The sequence below is a fragment of the Chanos chanos genome, chromosome 5 (genome assembly GCF_902362185.1).
Source record: "Chanos chanos chromosome 5, fChaCha1.1, whole genome shotgun sequence".
Lineage (NCBI taxonomy): Eukaryota > Metazoa > Chordata > Actinopteri > Gonorynchiformes > Chanidae > Chanos > Chanos chanos.
In genome coordinates this window covers 34889935-34910868 of record NC_044499.1, presented here as the reverse complement: position 1 = coordinate 34910868, position 20934 = coordinate 34889935, and the positions used below count along the sequence as shown (strand labels likewise).

At 44.2% G+C, this 20934-nt stretch overlaps 1 protein-coding gene across 1 annotated transcript in view; it reads left to right on the top strand.

Annotated features, from left to right (window-relative positions):
• The window catches only part of znf609a (zinc finger protein 609a), a 53585-nt gene extending 35901 nt beyond the window's left edge, over positions 1-17684 (top strand). Inside the window, exons 2-8 of the mRNA XM_030775276.1 lie at positions 1052-1277; positions 11375-11462; positions 13313-15665; positions 15911-16349; positions 16551-16886; positions 17135-17213; positions 17420-17684. Of these exons, the coding sequence (XP_030631136.1) occupies positions 1052-1277; positions 11375-11462; positions 13313-15665; positions 15911-16349; positions 16551-16886; positions 17135-17208 (3516 nt within the window). The 3' untranslated portion in view covers positions 17209-17213; positions 17420-17684. The remainder of the gene's footprint in view (positions 1-1051; positions 1278-11374; positions 11463-13312; positions 15666-15910; positions 16350-16550; positions 16887-17134; positions 17214-17419) is intronic.
• Positions 17685-20934: the final 3250 nt, after the last annotated feature.

Here is a 20934-nt window from a genome sequence, read left to right as displayed (position 1 = left end):
CTTCAGCCTTCCTTCAGGATAGGTGCATATGATGTCAATATCTGTTGCTTAGCACCAGCACAATCAGATCAACAACATGTCATTGACTGTAGATTGTCTGACCTGGCTGTGCTCCCTATGATGAAATCTCTAAGCTTGAGGTTATGTATCTGCTAACAGCAGAAGGTTGATGACCATTGTTTCCCTTTGGCCTTCAGCTTGTCAATGCATTTATTTCTCTTTGTGTGGGCTGGTGGCAGAGAAGGCCTTCCAAGAAGAAGTTCACTAAATACTGCACTCTTCATGTGAGCAAAGTCAATAAACTTATGTAATTAGATTATCATATTCTCTTTTCTGTGTTATGCTGAAGTTGCAATAACATGTATGAAATCAGATGGGTTTTTTGAGGCAGCAAAAACAGCTGTGATGCTTCATTACCTCTTTGGCTTGGCTTAAATATTCTAATCATACTGCGTGCTTTAAACGTTGTCAACCATGAATAACAATCATGGGGATCGTTAATGATCCTCACCATAAAGGTTAAATTAGCCAGAGTAACTGTTCAAGGCAATAGCTTAGATATTTTTTACGCTTGTCAGCGTAGATGGTTTCAGGTTTGATATAGTTTTTATTTGATCCTTTTGTGCAATTTTAGTTTCGGCCAGGCGTCTTCATGTTTACTTAGATTTGCATCTTATGCTCTTTTTTGTGCTCATTCGTTTTATCAAACCATCTGCTTGTATAGACTTATCTTCTTCTGCCTGTATGGCCTTATCTGCTTCCTTTTCTCCATGTTTTCTCTGTATAACTGACTTTGTTAATGGTTGGGGTGACTATAGTCTTTGCTTTCTGTCTTTTGCTTTCATGCTTACTGTTAACTATCTTAGGTATCACTGAGACCCAGAAAACACTTGATGCAAAGTATATAGTCATTCTATGGCTTGTTATAGTTGTTGATAGTTGTATTAGCATTAGCATGTTACACATGGGGACGGTGAATATCTGTTTGTGTTGTCTTATGGTTTTTGAGTCTCTTAACCGTGACTAAACTTCATATGTGTTGTCTTTGCAGATGGAGTCTCCAGTCTCCACACCAGCACCTCCACCTCTGCACCTCTTGGCTCCTGTGGGCAACAGTGACATCTCCTCTCCCTGCGAGCAGATCATGGTGCGCACACGCTCCGTGGCCGTCAACACCTCAGACGTGGCCCTGGCAACTGAACCAGAATGCTTAGGGCCTTGTGAACCAGGCACTAGTGTAAACCTGGAAGGAATTGTGTGGCAGGAGACAGAGGATGGTAAGTACCGCCATTTTAGCTCAGTTATTATGTGGATGGCTGGATTCCAATGGAAATGAAGACATTTTAATGACAGTTATTGGGGGGTCATGCAAACTGGGAAACTGAAACTTAGTAACGTCATTTCGGAAGCCATTGGGTGTAGGTGTGGTCTCCTGTTGTCCTCACTCTGAGCTGCAAATTCAGTCCAACTTGCCATGTTTTAAGTGTCTTAACTTTGTGCAGCTGTTTAATATGGCAAGAGGAAACTAGTGCTAGAGTGTTCACTGAAAACGTATGCACCCGAATAAGAAAAAGAACTACAAGCTTACCCCTGAACCAAGTTAACAAAATGAGAAAGGACTTAGACCCTGCTGTGTTTTTCACTATTGTCTTGCCAGAACAAGGGCTTTCTGTTTCGCATTATCAAAACAAAAATGTTGTCCACTGAAATGGCAAGTGAGACTGGATGTAACAAAGATGTAGTGAACTCATACAAGCATCGTTAATTGTTAAGGTGTGCCATTATTTACAAATGTTTCGATCCAGACATTAATTTCAGTTTGACATGTGGTTTTTACTATAAGCTCCCTGGGACTAAGTATAGTATAGTCCCTGGGACTTTAGCATAAGCGCTCTGGGACTAAGAGCTTACGATGATTGACAGTAATGTTACTGTCCACCTCATTATGCTGTCTTTCTTTTAAACTGGAGTAATTGTAAAGTAGTAACTCTGCCAAGCTCAGATTCAACTCCCCAGTCTCTTGGTATTTTATTCTGCTGAACCTTCCCACAGCTCTGTGGTGAATTGACTGGCTGAGGTTACAGACCAGAGGGTATCATAATACCTGCTTCTTGCAGCACCAAAATACTACATCTCTTCTGTGTGATTCCATTTCATTATTTTTTTTTCCCAGGTTGGTTGTTTTGAAGAAGCACCTCCCTGAGCACATCTTGCGTGCATGCTCTGACATGATTTCCCTGCTGCAGTGTTAATTTGTTTTAGCTGAAAAGAAGAGGCTCAGCTCATGCTGCCTTTCATGAGCTTGCACAAGCAGCAATTTGTTTACAATTGCTTACCAGAGCTGTGATGTGAAAGGGGAGAAAAAAAACAACAAAAAAAAAATCAAAGCTCATTTGCAGGCTAAGTGGTTACTTGTTAGTCCAACTAAGTCAATGTACCGTGCTGGCTGGAAGCACTTCTAATAGATATATGTTTGTCGTATTTCCAGCCCTCCCCCTTTATGACTGATAGCTGGTTGTCTCATAATGTGCTTTCAAAACGACTGTGATTTAAAACAGCAGACAAGGTCAAGAGGCGTTACACTGCTGGTGTGTGCGCTCGGACCCTCCCACACATTCCATTAGCTACAGCATACGAGATTTAAACCTTGTGGCTAACCCAGGAGGGGAATGCGTGACAAGCCAGCTCTCTCACTCATACTCAGCCCCCCCCCCCCCCCCCCCCCCCCACTCCCACCTCCATGCCCCCCTCCTCCTCCTCCTCTCTTTTCCTCCTGCTCCTCAGATCTCATGATTCAGTGCATCACTTTGACACCTCAGCACTGCTCACATGGTCTTATCAGTGCTGCTGCCTCAGGAGGCTCAGTGCTGCACAGCAGCCTCAGCCTGACAAATGTAGAGAATAAGCCGAATAAGGAGTTAGAGCAGCCTCCCGAGAGCACTCTGGACATGAACAATAGCATCCAGAGACAATGTTTGAGTTCATCATTGGACTAGCTACTGGCAGCAAAGTAGTAGACTCAGTGAGGAAAAGGTTTAGGGTTTGCTATACACACGAATGTACTTCATAGCAACATAGTTACAGGGCATACATTTTTAATGATGCTGGGAATTTGTGAATTTGTGATGAGTGTAAGTAATGTCATGTAATAAAGAAGTTTAAAGTTAGTACTAATTGATTGGAATCCTCTTTGCACTCTCATAGAGAGATTTCTGAGAGATCTGAGGTGATATCCCTGCATGAGATTTCCAAGACGATTGTGTCTCACTAAGTTATATTCATTTTCTCCCAAACACAGAACAACCTTTGCGGAAGAATTTGACTACCAAATGGTGACCTTTCTGAGCACACTATTTATAGAGAGCTGTTTGGATCAATGAGTGGCTTCATGCTGGTCTGTCAGGGTGAGGTGCAGGAGGGAGCAGAGGGTACCCCTGACCTGTCAGCCCTGACCCCTCCCCCCCCCCCCCCCCCCCCCATCACCAGCCAAGGTTGTCTAACAGCTCCCTTGCCCCTCTCGGGAGACAGATAGAGACGGGAGAGTGGCATTTGAAGGCGGCTCTGACACTAAAATCCCCCTGCCTGTGCAATGATATGATGTTGACCTGCAGGTCGTGTTAGTGAAGCATCAGCCCTTGCATGCTCATCCTGCTGGCACTTGAAAATGTCAGCTCTAAATCTTCTGAAGGTTTATCGCTCCTCAAGTGCTGCCCAGAAAATCCCTCTCACAGTAGGCTGGAGCGCCATGCTAGGCGAGGCAGTGGTGGCAGTGGCCAAGTGCCAGTGGCAGGCGTCCTCTCACCCTGTGAGTCTTTGTCTATAAATGACTCCAGCTGGTTGTAAGCTTCAATTTGAGGAGTTTTTTTCTTTACCCCTTTCCTTCTTTCTGTTGTTGTGTTGCTTAATTTTATATGATTTTTTCTTTTTCGGTGCATAACATCTTTTTTTTTTTTTTTTTTCCTTAGACAAGCCTTAGACAGGCCAATTAGCGACTTGATCTTTTCTCTGCAGTGTCCAATGTAACGTTTTTTCCTCCACTGACCCCCCCGGGCCAGTAGATCAGAGTTTTACTGGCCCCTTGTATATTTTTACTGGCCTGGAAAAAAAAAAAGAGAACAGAAAACTTTTTCATAAATCTGTTCATTTATTAATCGTATATACATTGTAATGATTCATCGAAACGACGGAGAACTGATTCATTTTCTTCTTACAACATTTTAAAGATTTTAATAGTAATTTTTTATTTTATTCATATTAATACATTCGGTGAGGACTGTGGATCTTTCACTGCAAGCGGCGATGGCAGGCCCTCGCACCCACGGCTATATCACCAAATTAACACAAGCTACATGGTCATAGCAACAGCTATAAAAGGATTTGGGCTTAACAGCAGAATCAAAGAATCATTATATGAACCAAGCAATCTGCCAAAAGTAGTACCACAAACAGGTGGGTTTTTTTTAGATTAACCGTAACATTTCCTTTGTACACACGCAGGCGTAAATGCATAGGCTTAAACACAGTGAAAAACACTGGCGGAGCAAACTGCACGACTTGAAGCGGAATTTCCCTGCGCCACGGTCAGTATTTCCATATCAGGACAGTTCATCAACCTTCATCCCTGACAGTCACCAAATTAACAACACTACAATTAACCGAGGTAACAAAGTACGATGTCTCCTTCTCTTAAAAAGCCATCTGGGGCTCTTTTGTTACTAAGCATGCCAAATGCCTCCCGACATGGGCGAGTTTGCAACACCGCGACTCGAAACTCGAGTTTGCCTACGTCTCATCCAGTTTTTTTCATATCGGGACAGCTCATCAACTGTTATCCCTGACTTGATCACCAAATTAACACAAAACCACAATTAAAAGAGTTTGGTTTTTTACTAAGCATGAGAAATGCCTCCCAACATCGGTGAATTAGCTTCTTCCACCCAGGCGTACCCCCTTTCTTTCTTTTTATAGCCTCATACACTTCCTGTGACATTATTTTCGAACTGTTGGCTGAGGTGAAACTTTAACCAGGTGAAAATACTGACTGCAAGAAAAAACTTGTCAGGGAATCAAGGGTTAGCTTTAGCGTCATGGCTGAACTGACTTGTGACTGTGATTGGCGGAAACACGGTCACTGGCCCAAATGGGCCAGCATGTGGCCAACCAACCTGCCCAACATGCTTTTTTACTGGCCCTGGGCCGTCGCTTATGTTGAACCCTGCTCTCTGTCATAATAGAACAAGGTGGATGTCTTAGAGGCAAGATGGATCTACAGAATTGATAAGGAAGTGTTGAGAAAAGGCGTAAACTGTTGTTTTGGCTAGCTGCCGAATATTCTTCAAACAATTAGTTTTTATTTACTTTCAGCTTTTATAAGGTCCTTAGACCTGTCGGAAAGCATTCCCTTCTCAGTCACCGTGTTGAACACTTTTCTAACCAGTCTGTCATAAACTCCATGGAGACATTGGAACCACGAGCAGTCTCTAAGGACTCTTGTTATTGTCTCTGCTCATGAGGAATGTGATGAAGACAGACACTTGACATGTGGATGTCTGCTCAGGCAAGCCAGTCTGGAAAACAAAATACACAAAGACCTTGATGGGGTGGTGTGTTTGCCTGGGACTCTGCTATTCTGTCTGTCAGACTTGGGCCAGGCTGCATGCCCACTGCTTGAGTTGCCCCTGTCTCTGAGCCTGCGGTCAGGTCTCAGCTCAGCCAACCCTCCCTCCCTCAGCGTGTGGTTTGGAACCTTCTTCTGCACCTCTCTCTCTCTCTCTCTCTCTCTCTCTCTCTCCCTCTGTGCTTACACCCTAGTGTTTTTTACTCTGTTTGGGGCTATAGCCAGGTTGTGTGTGTGGCGACTGTCCAGCAAGTATGTTGTGCTTGGCACCGCCAGTTTTAAAATGGGGATTTACATTGTCCAGAAGGATCCTTCTTTCTGTCTTTGACTCTCTCTCTCTCTCTTTCTCTCTCTTCGCTTAATTGAAGCAAGGAATGAGTCTATAATGTGTATAAGGTATGAATGTTGGAGAGCTTACATAAACCTGAAGACATGTAGGCAGAAAACCCACCCCCAATTCTAGACATACAAAGTGTACCAGAAACTGCAGAAGCAAATACCCGATTCTTGTAGAATGTGGGTACATACGACCTGTTCTCTCACTGTAGGATCAGCTCAGTTTCTTAGATCAGTATGTCGTGTTCTCTGTTTTCCTTTTCTTTTTACTCATGGGCTTATAAACAGCACCTGGCAACCATACTTCCCCTTCAGGGGAGCTTGAAAAAATGAGTAGGGATGGGGGAGGGGTATGTTCTCACCCTGCTATTGAGTGGGGGTCATTCAGCTGTGCTAAATCACCAGTGTGGTTATTACAAAAGAGGAGCCACTGTGAACACACCCCAACCCCCTACTCTCGGGGGGGAATGCTCACCCGGATCATGTGACCCAGATAATCAGAGGAGGCAGTCAGCGTAGCGGCTGTGTCAGAGGATCAAAACCCTTGTAAAATCACATCACTCACGAGTAGCTTGAGGATCTCTGTCACTGATGGACTATTGTCTCAGTATTGCAGATTTCAGTTGTTTGTTCTCAGCATATAAACATACATCTGAAATATGTTTTACTGGTCGTCAGCACACATTTTTCCAGTTGAAACAGCTCTACACACAGTGCTCACCATTTTGAATGATTTGTTTTACTAGACAGCTACATCTGAATAACTAAATATTTATTTTTTGATTTCAGAAATATTTTCTTATGGAATTTCAGAGACCTGCTCATTAAATTAAACACCATACAAAACCAAGAATATTGCCATATCAGCCTGTCAGAAGTACATGTTGGAAGACACTTTGTTTTGAACAAAATGGCAGGTGAACAGATCCCATTGAGTGTTGGTTTGCTGACAGTGTTGTTAACTTACAACACATTTTGATGGCAGCTGATTTGTATACAATACTGGGTTCACAAATACATATGGCTGGTTTGCTAGTTTTTGTTTAACTGTTTTAAATTTCCTGTCTTGAGTTACCATTGGCATGTTGTAGGACAAATAAATCATCAAAAACTTAATCTTCTTATCTGTTTTTTTTCTTTCACACATAAGTCTGGCCAGAATGTTGCCGGGAATTGTACTAGGTCTGCAGTAATTGCAGGATCAACTTTCCCAGCATTTCAACTCTGGTTTACATTTAGGTCTGCACACAAACCTGTCCTGGTAAATTCCTGGAACATTTACTTGTAATACTGCATTTGTGATAGTCAGGTATCACCAGAGAACTGTCCAGTATTGACGGAAAGGTGACTTTAAGGTGCAGTTTAGGAGTTGGAGCAGTTTCGTTTCATACGTGGCCTTTCAGTTCATTACGTCAGCTCCTTTCCCTTCCTCAGTTGAGTATGTACAGATTATGGCCTTCATTGTGTTCTCATAATCCTGTTGCCTCTCATTATCAGTGCTCAAAATTGGCATAATCCTACATAATGTAGACAGCACAATGACCTTTAAAAGACCATTAGGAAAGAAACTTGGGGTGTTGAATTGTGCATTAGAGGTGACGTTAGCAGCCCTTTGTCCCACCACTGCATAGATGGCTTTTCCCCGCTTTGGTCTGTTTGACCTTCAGTCAATGAAAAAAGGGGAGAACAGAATGAGACTAGTTAAATGAGAAAGGATGAGAGCGCAGGAGGTTAGTGCTTGGAGGCCCCTGGCCCAGAGACTTGACCCGCAGCAGGAGAAAAGGAAGGAGGGAGTCGTTGGGGGGTGGGGGGGGATTATGGGGGCCATTCCTGTCCATATTTGAAACTCTTCATGGGGAAGATGAAACTGGTGACCCAGGCAAGGAGGAGGCCCCCGGCCCCCTTGGCAGGGCTTGTCAGGTCTTTGTTGCCTTTAGGAGCTCTTTGATGGCAGCACCAAGGGGGTAGCTGAACTGGGGGAAACTTCTACGACAGAGGTGGCCTTTTGTTGCTCTGAGGAGCAGTGGGTGGGAAGGGGATGTGAAATGACAAGCAGGTTGTGCTAGAATGGGAGCAAAGAGGCCAGCTGTGTCTCTTCTCAGTTGTAGTCATAGTCACGTTTGACTCTTAGGCTAGTGTAACTGGTAGTTTAACAGAAAGAAAGAGGTGGGGGGAGGGGCCTTGGGAAAAGAAGGGTGTTTTTTGTTGGTTGGTTTTTTTTTGTTTGTTTTTTTTAAAATCCTGCCACCAGCATACAGAAGCTTCTTAAACTGTGTGTTTTTCAGGACTGTATTGTAAACATATCAAAGGTAAATAAGTAAACATATACTTCCTGCCCTTAAAAAAAAAAAAAAAAAAAAAGAGCTTGTCATGTCAAGCGCCATGTGCTTCCTCAGAGCTTTGCTAGCTCAGAACTGTTTGAGTTTGGGCTTGTCCGCCGTACCAATTTGCTGCTCTTGGCAGTCTTACATTCAAGACGTATGCAAAACAGCAGTGGAAAGACCCACACCACAAGTATGAAAAACATGCAGGGCAAGCACAATGAGCTATTCTCCGAAAAGGGATTCACTAAGTGAGCTGGTTAGCCTGAGCCATTCAAGCATCTTTCAGCCAAAGACACAGCCAATAACAGTGTCTAAAATAAACACACAAACCTTGTTTATGAACATTTAAACAATATAATTGTTTTAGATCTCAGACCGTCTTCAGTGAAGCATAAAAAAAGACAATATTGATTCAAATTACAGTTTACCCAATATTACAGAGCTTTTGCCTAAGCTTTTGCACTGATATAGTTCCATGCTTTAGTCATGGAAGAGTTACGGTTTGCATCCATTTTAACAGGCTCAGTGAGCCTTTCACGCTTTAGACTTCTAAGAAAATAAGTAACTGCCTGAGCACGTCCTCAGATAAATGAAACTGCTTTGGGTTGGCTCCCCAGAGAGAGTCATGACTTGGTTAATGACTGTGCAGTGTTTCTCCCTCATGAGCAGATGGAGGTGGGTTCACTTTACCTCTCTTTGTCTTAGGCCTTCACCAGTCCATCAAGCCTGCCCTCTAAACTGGCCTCCTAATCGCCTCACGGAGGAACACAACTCCTAATCTGGCTAAGACTAAACCTTTGAGTCTTAAAGGCCAGCTGAAAGGTTTCGGTTGGTCTGTTACGCTTAAGCATATGTGCGTTTGTGTTTGGGTTGGTTTGTTCTACACCAGGGCTAACACACTGAAAATTTGCTTAGCACACCAAAGGACAGGAGGCTGAAACTTCCATTTGTTTCTTTCCTTGCCAGTAGAAACCTATGCTTCTGTGAGACAGTGGACTCGGCCTAATGCCAGAGAGGCATCGGTGTAACAGTGCTGTAGACTGATAGCAGAAGGCGCTCTGCACTACAGGAAAGGGAGTGCTGTGGGGTGGGAGTGTAAAGCTTGAAAGTGGAGAAGGGTGGCAGGACTCTCACTTAGGCTAGCTAATAAAAACTAAATTAGTCTGCAAGCTGCTGGAGAGGATCTCCTGTGCCGTTAGCAAATGTTACCACACTTGCTTCATTCTGACTCCAGTTAGAACTAAGGACTTACTTGACTTTCAGAGGTTACGGTCAGGTAAGAGTATTTAGGCTACATATGTACACCCACGTATAAGTCATAGCTCTGTAAGGCAAGTCGGTTTGTACCACAGCGTTTTCTCTGCAGCTGTGTGTATGCATACACACTCAGACAGTTATGCTGAAGTGAAAACAGTGAGACATGCTATGGCAGAGTCAGTGTGATGTGGGATTGTGTTCTCCTTTGGTCTCTGTTGTATTTAGGCTGTTCAAGTTCACTCAACTCTTTTAAGGGCCAAGGCAATGCAGTATACAGTTGTTTGGATGGGCCTTTTCAGTGCTTCTGGTGACACTGTGACCTGCCTTATGAGACACTGGAGTCCAGTGCTTAACTGGCAAGTCTTCTGAAATTACATCACAATCCAAAGGAAATGGCATTATTTGGGCAACCCCTGTTCACTTGTTGTAAACCTCTCACAAAGACCGGCCCTGGGTTCATTTTCTGCGTCAGTAATTATCTTTTCAGTAACAGCTGATATGACCTTACTTGTATACAGATGTAACAGCCGTTCCTTCCATGTTCCCCTCGACATACTTTGTGCACAGGCAAATTATCAGTGCTGTTCAGTGTATACATCATTTTAGTGTTGCATTCTGTTTAACCATTTTTATCTCCTCTTAGAATGCTTTACCCACTTTTCAGTAAACAGGGAAGTGCTGCTTAAAAGACTGGCCAAATATAGATTTTGTTCCCCCTGACTGACAGAAGAGTGATATTTTTACTGCTCAGCACCTTATTATAATGCTGTGCTGGTAGGCAGTTTATGCAGAGGCCGAATAATGACTGGCAGATATGTGCTTCAAAGCTGACAGCAATCTGTAATCATGAATCCAACTGGAATTGTAGTGTGTTGTTGACTGAAGTGAAATGATCATGAATACTGGCATTGATAAACTACAGAAATTTTCAAAGGGTATGTGGAGGACAGTTGAAGTGATTGCTGGAAGGTCTGCAGCATAGCAGTTTTGAGTCGAGTGGAATGCCCCTGGAGAGCTGCCTCAGTAGGAGAAACACTGTGTGGGTGTGTTCCAAAGATATATTGTCCAGGAGTCATATTTCTCCAAAAGTGGCTGCTGCCACCTTGTGTTAAGAGCTGAGGATCATACTGAAACCATTTTCTGTTGTCTCTCTCTCTCTCTCTTCCTCTCTCTGTCTCTCCTTCTGCCTCTCCCCCTCACTCTATTTCTCACTCAGTATCTTCTCTCTCTGTCTCTCTCACACACACACTGGTATCAAAATGTTAGGCAGATGATGCACAAACTACTCAAGAGACAAATTGAAGCTGACAGACATGGGCTCTCACCACCAGGGGAACTACTCTTTTATGTGCCTCAGCTGTTTCCTCCCTGACACAAAACACAACATTTTTAGAGAGCTACTGCAGACTGCAGCAATGTCAGATGGAGGACACTGGCAGTCCAATGATTTCTCCCCCCACCCTGCTTGCTTAGCTGCATACAAATGGCAGCATGTGTACTTTTTACACTGCCATTCTGGGAGCCATTCAGTGTTTCTGAAGGACTAGACATTACAGTGTATCTTATTTTCAGAAGCATAGTGCATTAATCTGAGATATAAGAGACCACTTCTCATTAGATGCCAGTTTTTATCTCCAACTCAAGAGACTGCTTTATCTCTCACTCTCAACATGTCTGGTGTTTCCTTGCAAAAATTCAACAATCATTGTAAAGCTCACAAATCACCTCTTGATGCGGTAGCAACTTAAAGGTAACATCATCATATATGTGAGTGTTTGTAATGATGAAGTAAATGTTTCAGATGTTCCTGCCGTTCACTCACACTTCTCTTTTTCATCAGGTATGCTGGTGGTAAACGTCACATGGAGAAACAAGACATACGTGGGCACTCTTCTGGATTGCACTCGGCATGACTGGGCCCCACCACGGTAAGACAACTTAAGAACGTGGAGACAAGTAGATATTAATATTGAATAACAGAGATAAACAGAGGGTGTATCAAAGTGGCAATATGTGAAATAAATGTGAACAAAGTACTGATTACTTCTGAACTTTATATAATGATGGATTGTCCACAATTATTACCACTTCACTACGAAAGTATAGTGTTGAAATATTTAGTGTGTTGCCAGAATTATCTTCATCAAGTTATATTCGACTTTCTTGAAAATGGTTTTGTTGCCTTTCTGATGGAAATGACTTTTTACACATGCAGAAAGTACCTCTTGTCCTTTCTGATCTGTATGCTCTGCATTCATCATTAAGAATGAAATGTCTGAGGATAATGTCTAAAAACTGTTTCCCTGCTGACATCAAGCTTTTGAAATGCAACATCAGGGTGGAATTGATTTTTCTTCCTCCTGTGCTATCGATCCTGGCAGAGGCATCAAAGCAGAGTGGCTTGTGCTGATTTTCAGCTCAGCCTTGAGCCCCCTGGGCCTTAGAGCCTTACACCACAAGAAAAACCCACAGATCTCTTATGAGATTGAATAGGGGAAAGACTGGCTTCTGATAAGGTTTGGCTGTAGGTGCTGAATTCCCCCATATACCTGGTGTGAAAGAAAGTGCGCACTTAACCCACACATCTACCGATATATTACGCACAGGTTTTACATATATATATATATATATCAAGTGAACAAGTGATTTTATGGTGTAAGTGGTTCACACATTTAACAGGCTCAGCCATAGAGGCTAGAATGCTGTGCATGTTTTTTAGTTTAATTTCTACGTGCTCAGGGGAAGACTGTGTTGCCATGGCAGTCTTAATCTGAGGGCTGCAGGAGGTCGTCATCAAACTCTGCAAACACAGCTGCAGTCCCTGGAGAGAGCTCTACTGAGGAAGCCAAGCAGTTTGTTTGTTGAGCTCTGCCTAGTGTTGCATTCTCTGCCCCCGTAGCTATTGCTCAGAATGATGTAGACTGTTATTTTGTGAGTAATATAACCCAGGGAATTCAGATTCTACTCCTTTGATGAGACAAAATGCAGTTGTGTTACACATTCATTGATAGCATGCAATGAATATGTAGTTCTCGCCTCATGACAGCTGCGATGACAGTGGCAACACTTTGCTTAATACATCTCTCTATTTGGACCCCTTGTGTTGGCAGCCCTTTTCACAAAGGTTTGGCATTTGCATGAGATTGTATTGTGAGGGAGGCCAGTTAAGGTTTAGATGAGGTTTTCAGGTACTGCAAAACTCTTACAAGCATAGTGTGTCTGTGACCAGTGTTTGGGAAAGTATTAGTATTAGTATGATTTGCTATATTTCCTGGGTTTGGTGATCTAGGCGAGGTATCTGTCCTCTGACTGGACTCCACGGCTGTTCTTTCTATCTGAGGCTGCATCCTGTCTTTTGGAGGATATTATCACAACATATCTGATCTGTAGCCAGGTCACCCTGGCTTAATCCTGCAGGACTTTGACGCTGTGTGCTATCCATCTGAGCACACTAGCTGTCAAGATCAGGGATAATGCGAGGATAAAAAAGCACAGCACATTGCTGCCTCTCATGGGGCCATTCCAGAAGCACTTACAGAACTCAGAGTGGAGTGGCATTATACAGAGGAGAGCCCATTGCTCACATGAGTGTCTCTGACAGTGTTCACACCCTGCATGTAGATAATTTTATGACAGTTGTAGATGTTGAATTGAATGTTCTTGAAAGGCTTGTTTTGTTTTGCCAGTACTAGTTATCTCTCTTTTTATATTTTTTATCTGTCTGTAATTTTTGACACAGGTTGGTAAATCCTGACATTTTTCTCCCCTTTTTACCCAGCTTTTGTGAGTCACCTACAAGTGATTTAGAGATGAGGAATGGACGGGGCCGGGGCAAAAGGATGAGACCCAACAGCAACACTCCAGTTAACGAAAACAGCAATTCTTCTGACAACAAAGGCAGCGGAAGCAGCAAGACCCGTGCAGCATCCAACAGCAAAGGTCGGCGAGGCAGCCAGAACTCATCTGAGCGGCGAACTCCTCCCAACAGCAATACAGAGGATGTCAAAGCCAGCCCATCATCTGCCAACAAACGCAAGAACAAACCTGCTTCTGATATGGAGCCGAACTCAAGCTCAGAGGACACTAAGGGTAGCAAGCGCATGCGCACCAACTCTAATAGCGGAATGCCGCACGCCGTCCTCCCCATCCCTACCATCAAGACCGAGCCTCTTCCCCCCTCTCTGGACCGCAGCTGCCCGTCACCGGTACTCATTGACTGCCCCCACCCAAACTGCAACAAGAAGTACAAGCACATCAATGGTCTGAAATATCACCAGGCTCGTGCCCACAATGATGATGACATCAAGTTGGACATGGATGGTGACAGTGAATATGGAGAGGACTCTACTTTACACCCGGAGCCTGGCAACTGCAATGGGGCCTCCATCTCTCAAAAAGGCTGCCTATCTCCAGCCCGTTCTGTCACACCCAAAGGCAGAGGATTTGATGCTCAGAGCCCATCCCCCTCCTCAGGCAAGTTTACCTCTAAGCAGTCAAGCAAAAAGAAGCCATGTGAGGCTGACCACGACACTGGGGCTGTACCCATGGATGGCTGTGAAGATGGCCCCTGTCTCACTGATGAGGCCAGCAATGATGGCATTGATGACAAGAAAGGCATGGACAAGGACAAAGCTAAGAAGTCCAGTAGTGGCTCAAAGGCTGACAAGCTTGTCCAGAAGGGCATGAAGTCTGCTCGGCCTGTAGCACCCTCTATGCCCCCTCAGCAGCTCTATACCCTCCAAACATCTGGATTTCCTTCTGGAAACCCTGGCTCCTCTCCAGGTATGACTACAGTGGTGCAATCCATCCCCAAAAGCCCTCAGTTAAAAGCCATTCAGCCCAAGCCTGCAGTGATGGGAGACTCCTCCTCTGTGAATCCCGTCCTGAGTGCTTCCAAGGATAAGAAGAAGAAGGACAAGAAAAAGAAGGATAGTGGTAAAGAGGGTGACAGCCCCAAAGCTCAGGGGAAAGTAGGAAAACCTGAGGGGGGAAAGAGCCCTTACTCTGAGTCCTCAGACCCAGGAAGTAAGAGTGATGGACTCCTTAATGGCTCTGCAGACCCCCACCAGAGTCGCCTGGCTAGCATCAAGGCTGAGGCAGATAAGATCTACAGTTTCACTGACAATGCTCCCAGTCCGTCCATAGGGGTGGCCAGCCGAATGGACAGCGGAGGCTTGACGCAACCTCTCACACCACTCCATGTGGTCACACAAAATGGAGCGGATAATTCCTCAGTGAAGACCAACAGTCCAGCATATTCAGACATCTCTGATGCAGGGGAGGATGGCGAGGGCAAGGTGGAGGGCATGAAGACCAAGACTGAGGACCAGTCTGGCAGAGAGGGAGCCAAGAAGGCACTCTTCTCTTCCCAGCCTCCCAGCAAAGACTCCCCGTACTACCCCAATTACGACACTTACTACTCACCCAATTATGCCAACCCCAATCCTAGTCCAAGTGTTTCTACCTCTGGTGCCACACTACAGGATGGTGGCCCTGTTAAGGTGAAGAAAGAGGAAGAGCAGGAGCAAGGAGATGAGAAAGGAAAACCAGAGCAGCAGGAGGATCGCAAGGTGGAGATAAATGTTTCCAGCCAGCAACAGCAACAACAGCCCTCAGTAATCCAGCAACGCTCCAACATGTTTATGCAACCACTCTACTATAACCAGTATGCCTATGTGCCACCATATGGCTACCCAGACCAAGCCTACCATAATCATCTGATGAACACAAACCCAGCCTACAGGCAACAGTGCGAGGATCGCCAGAGGCAGGCAGCTGAACAGCACCGTGCTGCAGAGAAGAAATCTGAAAGTGTTCAGAAAGACAGGGAGGCATCCATGAAGGCAGAGGAGTGGAAGCAGAAAGCCTCGGTTCCCCCAACCCTGTCTAAGGCCCCTAGCCTCTCAGACCTGGGCAAACCTCAACCGCAGGGAAAGCCCAAAGACCCCTCTTCAGAACCAGCCAAGTCAGTCATAATTCCTAAAGGTGAAGATGCTAAGGCACAACCTCAACAGGCTGAAGGACTGAAGATGAAACTTAGCGAGAGTGGGCACCATGCTAAAGAGGAACAGAAGCCTGGAATGGAGTCTGGCAGGCCATCAGCTATGGAGCAAGCCATGTGGTACAGACAGGTAAACTGTCTCAACTGCCTGGACCTCACATAAATATTAAGTTAGCCTTTGGTATATCTTCCTTTGGCTGGCAACAGAATAATAATTGGAGTTCGCCTTTGTTCCTAAGTGGTGTTATAGTATTTAAATATCTGGAATATTGCATCAGATAACTGGCTTGTTAGGCTGAATATTTCAGTTGCTTGCAATGAGTTATTAAGACTAATTGCGTCTTGGTTCTAATACTGGTTTTACCTTTCTTTTAGGAGCCTGATTCTCGACTGTGGCCCTATGTCTACAGTAAATACCCTGAGGCTCAGAAACCTCAAGATGAGGAACGGTGGAAGGAAGAGAGAGATCGGGACAGAGAACGGGATCGGGACAGAGACCGAGATAGGGAAAGAGACAGAGAGAGAGACCGTGACAGGGACAGGAAAGGCAAAGATGAACGGACACGTCCCAAAGAGGCAACACCAAAAGAGGAGATCAAGGAGGGGGCTGAACCACGAACCTCTTCTGCCTCAGAGGAGCACAGAGGAATGGGGAAAGACCCTCGAGCTGTGGCACACATGCAGTTCTCCTCTCCCCTGCCACAGCACCAGTCCTATATGCCCTACATGCATGGATACCCGTACGGCCAGGGCTATGACCCCAGCCACCCAGGATACCGTGGAATGCCGTCAGTGATGATGCAGAACTATCCAGGTTGGTCAGCAGGTCTAAGCCATACCCAAGATTTGTCTTCAAGAACTACATTTTGCCATATGTAGTATAATGTTTTCCAATTGAGGAGGTGACTTGTTTCATTTTGTTGTGTTCATCATGATGCATCCTGCTGCTTAAAAATAGAGGCTTGGAGAATATCAACATTGTTTAATCCAGTCCGATCTCATGTAATCCCTCCAGGTTCCTACCTGTCAGCAGGATATTCCTTCTCACCATATGGAAGTAAAATGCCTCCAGGTGAGGAAGGAGAGAAGGCTCGAGCTAGCCCAACGGTCAGCGGCAAATCGGCGCCCGAGTCCAAGGCCTTGGACATACTGCATCAGCATGCCAGCCAGTACAAGAGCAAATCTCCCACAGTCAGTGACAAGACCCCTCATGACAGAGAGCGGGGTGGAGGTGAGCGGGAACGAGACATCGACCGTCCTCGTTCCTCCCCATCCCAACGCATCATGCCTCCTCACCATCACATTGGCTACCCACTGCTCTCAGGGCAGTACGACCTGTCCTATGCCACAGGTTAGTGATTCCAGCACAGCCTCTCTGAGACATCGGTGCTTTTCCCAAACACTCATATCCAAGTTGTCATAGATGAAGCCCTAGGTTTGTATGTTGTTGAATGTATAGTTATAAATGCCTAGATTCTAGCATAAAAAATGATTTTTGTGACCACTGTGTATGTTCTCAGAGTAAAATCATTTCAGTGTGACTTCTTATGAGGAAAAACATCAGTTCATTACTTACCCTTCTCTTACCACCTTTTTTAGGTCTCCCCTCATCAGCTATTGTTGCCAGTCAACAAGCTTCTGCCCCATCCCTTTACCCGCCAGCACGGAGGTGAGAATGGTGAGGAATTTCCTTCTCAACTGCCATATTACAATTAATATTTTCTTAATTTGCATTGAGTAGTAAGTACACTGTTCTGAATAAAGCCAGTGTTCCAACTGTCCTCTCAGGTAAACTGCCCAATCTTTACTGGCCTCTAGTGGTGAAAACCTATGCCTCAACATTATTAACACATGACCTCTCATAAATGTTTTCTTATTTTGTAGGGACAAGTGACTGCCTGACCTCAATCTTGCCTGCAGCCATGTGACTGGATCACATGAAGAAGTGTGTGGAGCCTGTTTAGACATCAGTTCAATGGTGTTCCTGTATTTTTTGGTTTCTCCGCCTGGATGTCCCGGCATTTTTGATCCTCCAACACTTTGGACAGAAAGGGACAGTGGGTGTCAAACTCACCCTCCTTTGGAAATGCCTGCCTGGCTGCTTCCCTTCCCTCTCTGTACCAGTGGATACACTCTTGTGAGAGGATACACAACCAGACACTGACATCCATGCTTAGCAACTTCTATTTAGGAGTGTGGAGGACTTGGATCATACAGATAAGGACAGTGTGGAATGAAAGTCACTACATTGAAACTGCTCTGTTTGCTTGTCTGGGTTTTTGTATGCAGCTTGACGAGTTGTCACTCACCCCCCAGACGACTTCAAAACTGGTGGATACTATTTTTTTTTTTCTTTTTAATTTTGCATTTTCTTACAACATCCTCTTTTTTTCTGTCATTTTTGTTTTTCAGAGAGGTTCAAAAGGGTTCATTAGTTTACCCTTTCCACATACCCCCCTACACACCCACACTCTGGGCTGTCTATGCAAGCTAATGCTGCTCATCTCCCTGTGCTATCAAGCAATGTCAAACTCCTCTCTGCTCAGTTTTAAGGGGATAAACTGTACTTCATATTAACTCTGCATTGTGAAGAAAGGTTATTGTCCAATCACTTGAGTTGGAGTAATTAATATGTTTTTCAATTTTGTTTCCAATGTATTTTTGATTTTCCCCTCTGTTGTTTCCATGCTCTATGGCTTCTCATTCTGTGGTGGGAAATGCTTTTTTCTTTCCTTTGCTTTCTTTCTTTTTTTTTTTTTTTTTTTTTTAAATCTATAATAGCTGATGACCAGGCTCCCATCATCAGAGCCCTAAATGGTGAAACTCCATCTGCTGCTTTGCGTTGAACACTACACTGACTTGTGTATGCAAGTGGCAGTGGTGAAACATTTTCCTCCAGGGGGTGGGGAAAACCGTTTTTCTAAAACAGCAACAGTGCATCCACTTGATTTGTCACTGCCTGTTTGGGTTCAGTGATGATTGAAGGAGACTCTTTGATACATGGCTGCTGTGGTTCATGGGATGGGGAGGAAAAAGTCGTTGATTTCCTTTACCACTGGAGGGTAACACCGAGCACTGTGGATTTTCTGATCTGTTGCGGGAGAGTACTTCAGCTGCACCTCCACACACAGTCAAACTTATCAGGCCATGGGGCAAATAGTGGAGAAATGCTCTGCAGTCCTTCATGGTGTGGATACTCCTCTGATGCCCAGGCACTGTGACTGAGTTTGTCATTCCCTGTGGGATTTTGCATTCTTAGTGTATACATGCCGCATGCTCTGTGTGGCATTAGTGGCCGGACACCCTGAACTGTGTGTGTCTGATTGTGGACTCCAGCCTGTGCTCACAGCCTTGCTGCTGCTGCTGGTATCTTGTGACTCACCACACAACATGAATACCCAGGGGAGGGCAAATGAAACAAGCCTGTCTAGAGAGCTCTGAGATCACTGGACACAGCCCAGCGTAGGGCCCAGAGGAATAGGACTGCTTTGGCTGTTCAAGTGAATGTCTGTGTGCTTTGAGGTTGGATCTGCTTCACCAGCTTCTACTACAAGCCCCAGTATGACTTGTCTTTGGAGCTGCAGACTTGTTGTGATGGAAATACTTGGGGGTCACTTCTGGACGTACGTTTAACCTGAGAGTCTCAGTCATTGGGTGCTAGCGACAGGAGTTAGCAGTTAGCATGTGCCCTAATGCTGAGATAATGGAGCCAGATGCCGTTCTCTTGTGTGCATCTGCATGGTGTAAAATAGCACTATTAAACCATTAACTAATTCAGAATGTCCCCACTGAGCAGAGCAAGCCTAGCACGTTTGCTTCTCTTACTGTCTCTGTCCCATGCCCTCTCACACACGCACTCACTATGTGGTGTCTGTATATACTGTACAGAGGAATATTTTAAAAAGGTTGTTGGATGCTATTGGAATTTCCTACTCTTTTTTTGGTCTCTTAGCCTTCTCTTTTTTTATACCGTTGATGATTATAATATGAATATGTAGCTGGTGTAATGGCTTTATAACTGAAGTGTTGTGTTTTTTTTTCCCCCGTTTCTCAATTTCTCTTTTTTCCAATGACTTTGTCCCTCCTAATCTGTGCCTCCTTTTTGGTCCCGTTTTTAAAAAGCAGAGTGCATTTTGATTTTACTTTGCCATCATTCACAGATAGTAACTGAATTCAAAACTGTATACGGGGTGATTTACAGGAGCTTTGGTCCACCTCCATGTCAGAATAAGAGGCAGTCCCTCCTCACTACACTCCAAGAAGAGCCATGTCTGAATAATGGAGATGAACATTATAGTGTATCATCATTTGTTCTTCTCTACTGACCCCAATCAATCTATCCCACCCTGTCCGGTGCTGGCTGGAAACTAGTTAATTTGATTCAATATGATGCTTTTATTGCCATTTATAAAGCGATATCTACAGACATGGACCGCTGAAAACAACTCAAATTGTTTTGGTACTTTGCAGCGGTAAATAAATGTGATTGAGCAATGCTACAGGGTTAAGAATTTCTTGGGTTCTTTTTTTTTTCCTTCTCTTTTTTTTTTCTTTTGAGGGCAGTTAACCTTTCAGCGACATTTAAGAGAAAAAATTGAGAGGCATTTTTCTGTGCGGAGTGCTGCAGGTTACGTGTCATTGTGAACATTTCAGATCTATCAGCATGTGCTCAGTTCCAAAATATTCAATTTACAACATCTAATTTTGTTGAGGTCTCAGTCATGTTTTATCCCCCTGACTCAAACACTAAAATACAAGCAGTATTAGCTGTGTAGGTTTGTTTTTCTTTTTTGAAATGCTCTCATAGGTTCCTCTCAGTTTGTTTATTGAACTGTCTTTGATTTGGCTCTGTTTCATGATCTGGTGAAGATTGACATCCATGATCATTTTTTTTTTTTTTTGAACCCAGAAGGGACAGGGCCAGATCATTTTGATATTTTTATTGTACCTATGGAACGGGATGTGGGATGGAAAGTCAAAACAAGTATATATAGATATAAATATAAATATAAATATATATATATTAAAATATAAATATAGTAATAACTTCATTTTTTAGCTGTTCTCTGAACGTTTAACCAGTAAACCTGTGCTGTCTGGTGACTTGGTTCATATGTCAAGAAAAAAGCGCTTGATTGTTTAATTTATTTTTGAGGGATATTTTTGTAGTACTTTATGACCCATAGCGAGATGACTCGGTCAGTTTTGTTATTTGACACTTTGGCAGCCATTGTTCACGTTCGTCTCAGACGGTGCTATTATATCTGGCCCCGTGTGATCCTCCAGGTGAAGAGGAAATGTGCTCTGTTTGTTCCGGTCTCCTCTTCCTGTTCTCAGCAGACCCACCCCTGCCCACCCCCTCCTCCAGTTTGTCCTACTCCACCTCTCCCCACCCACCT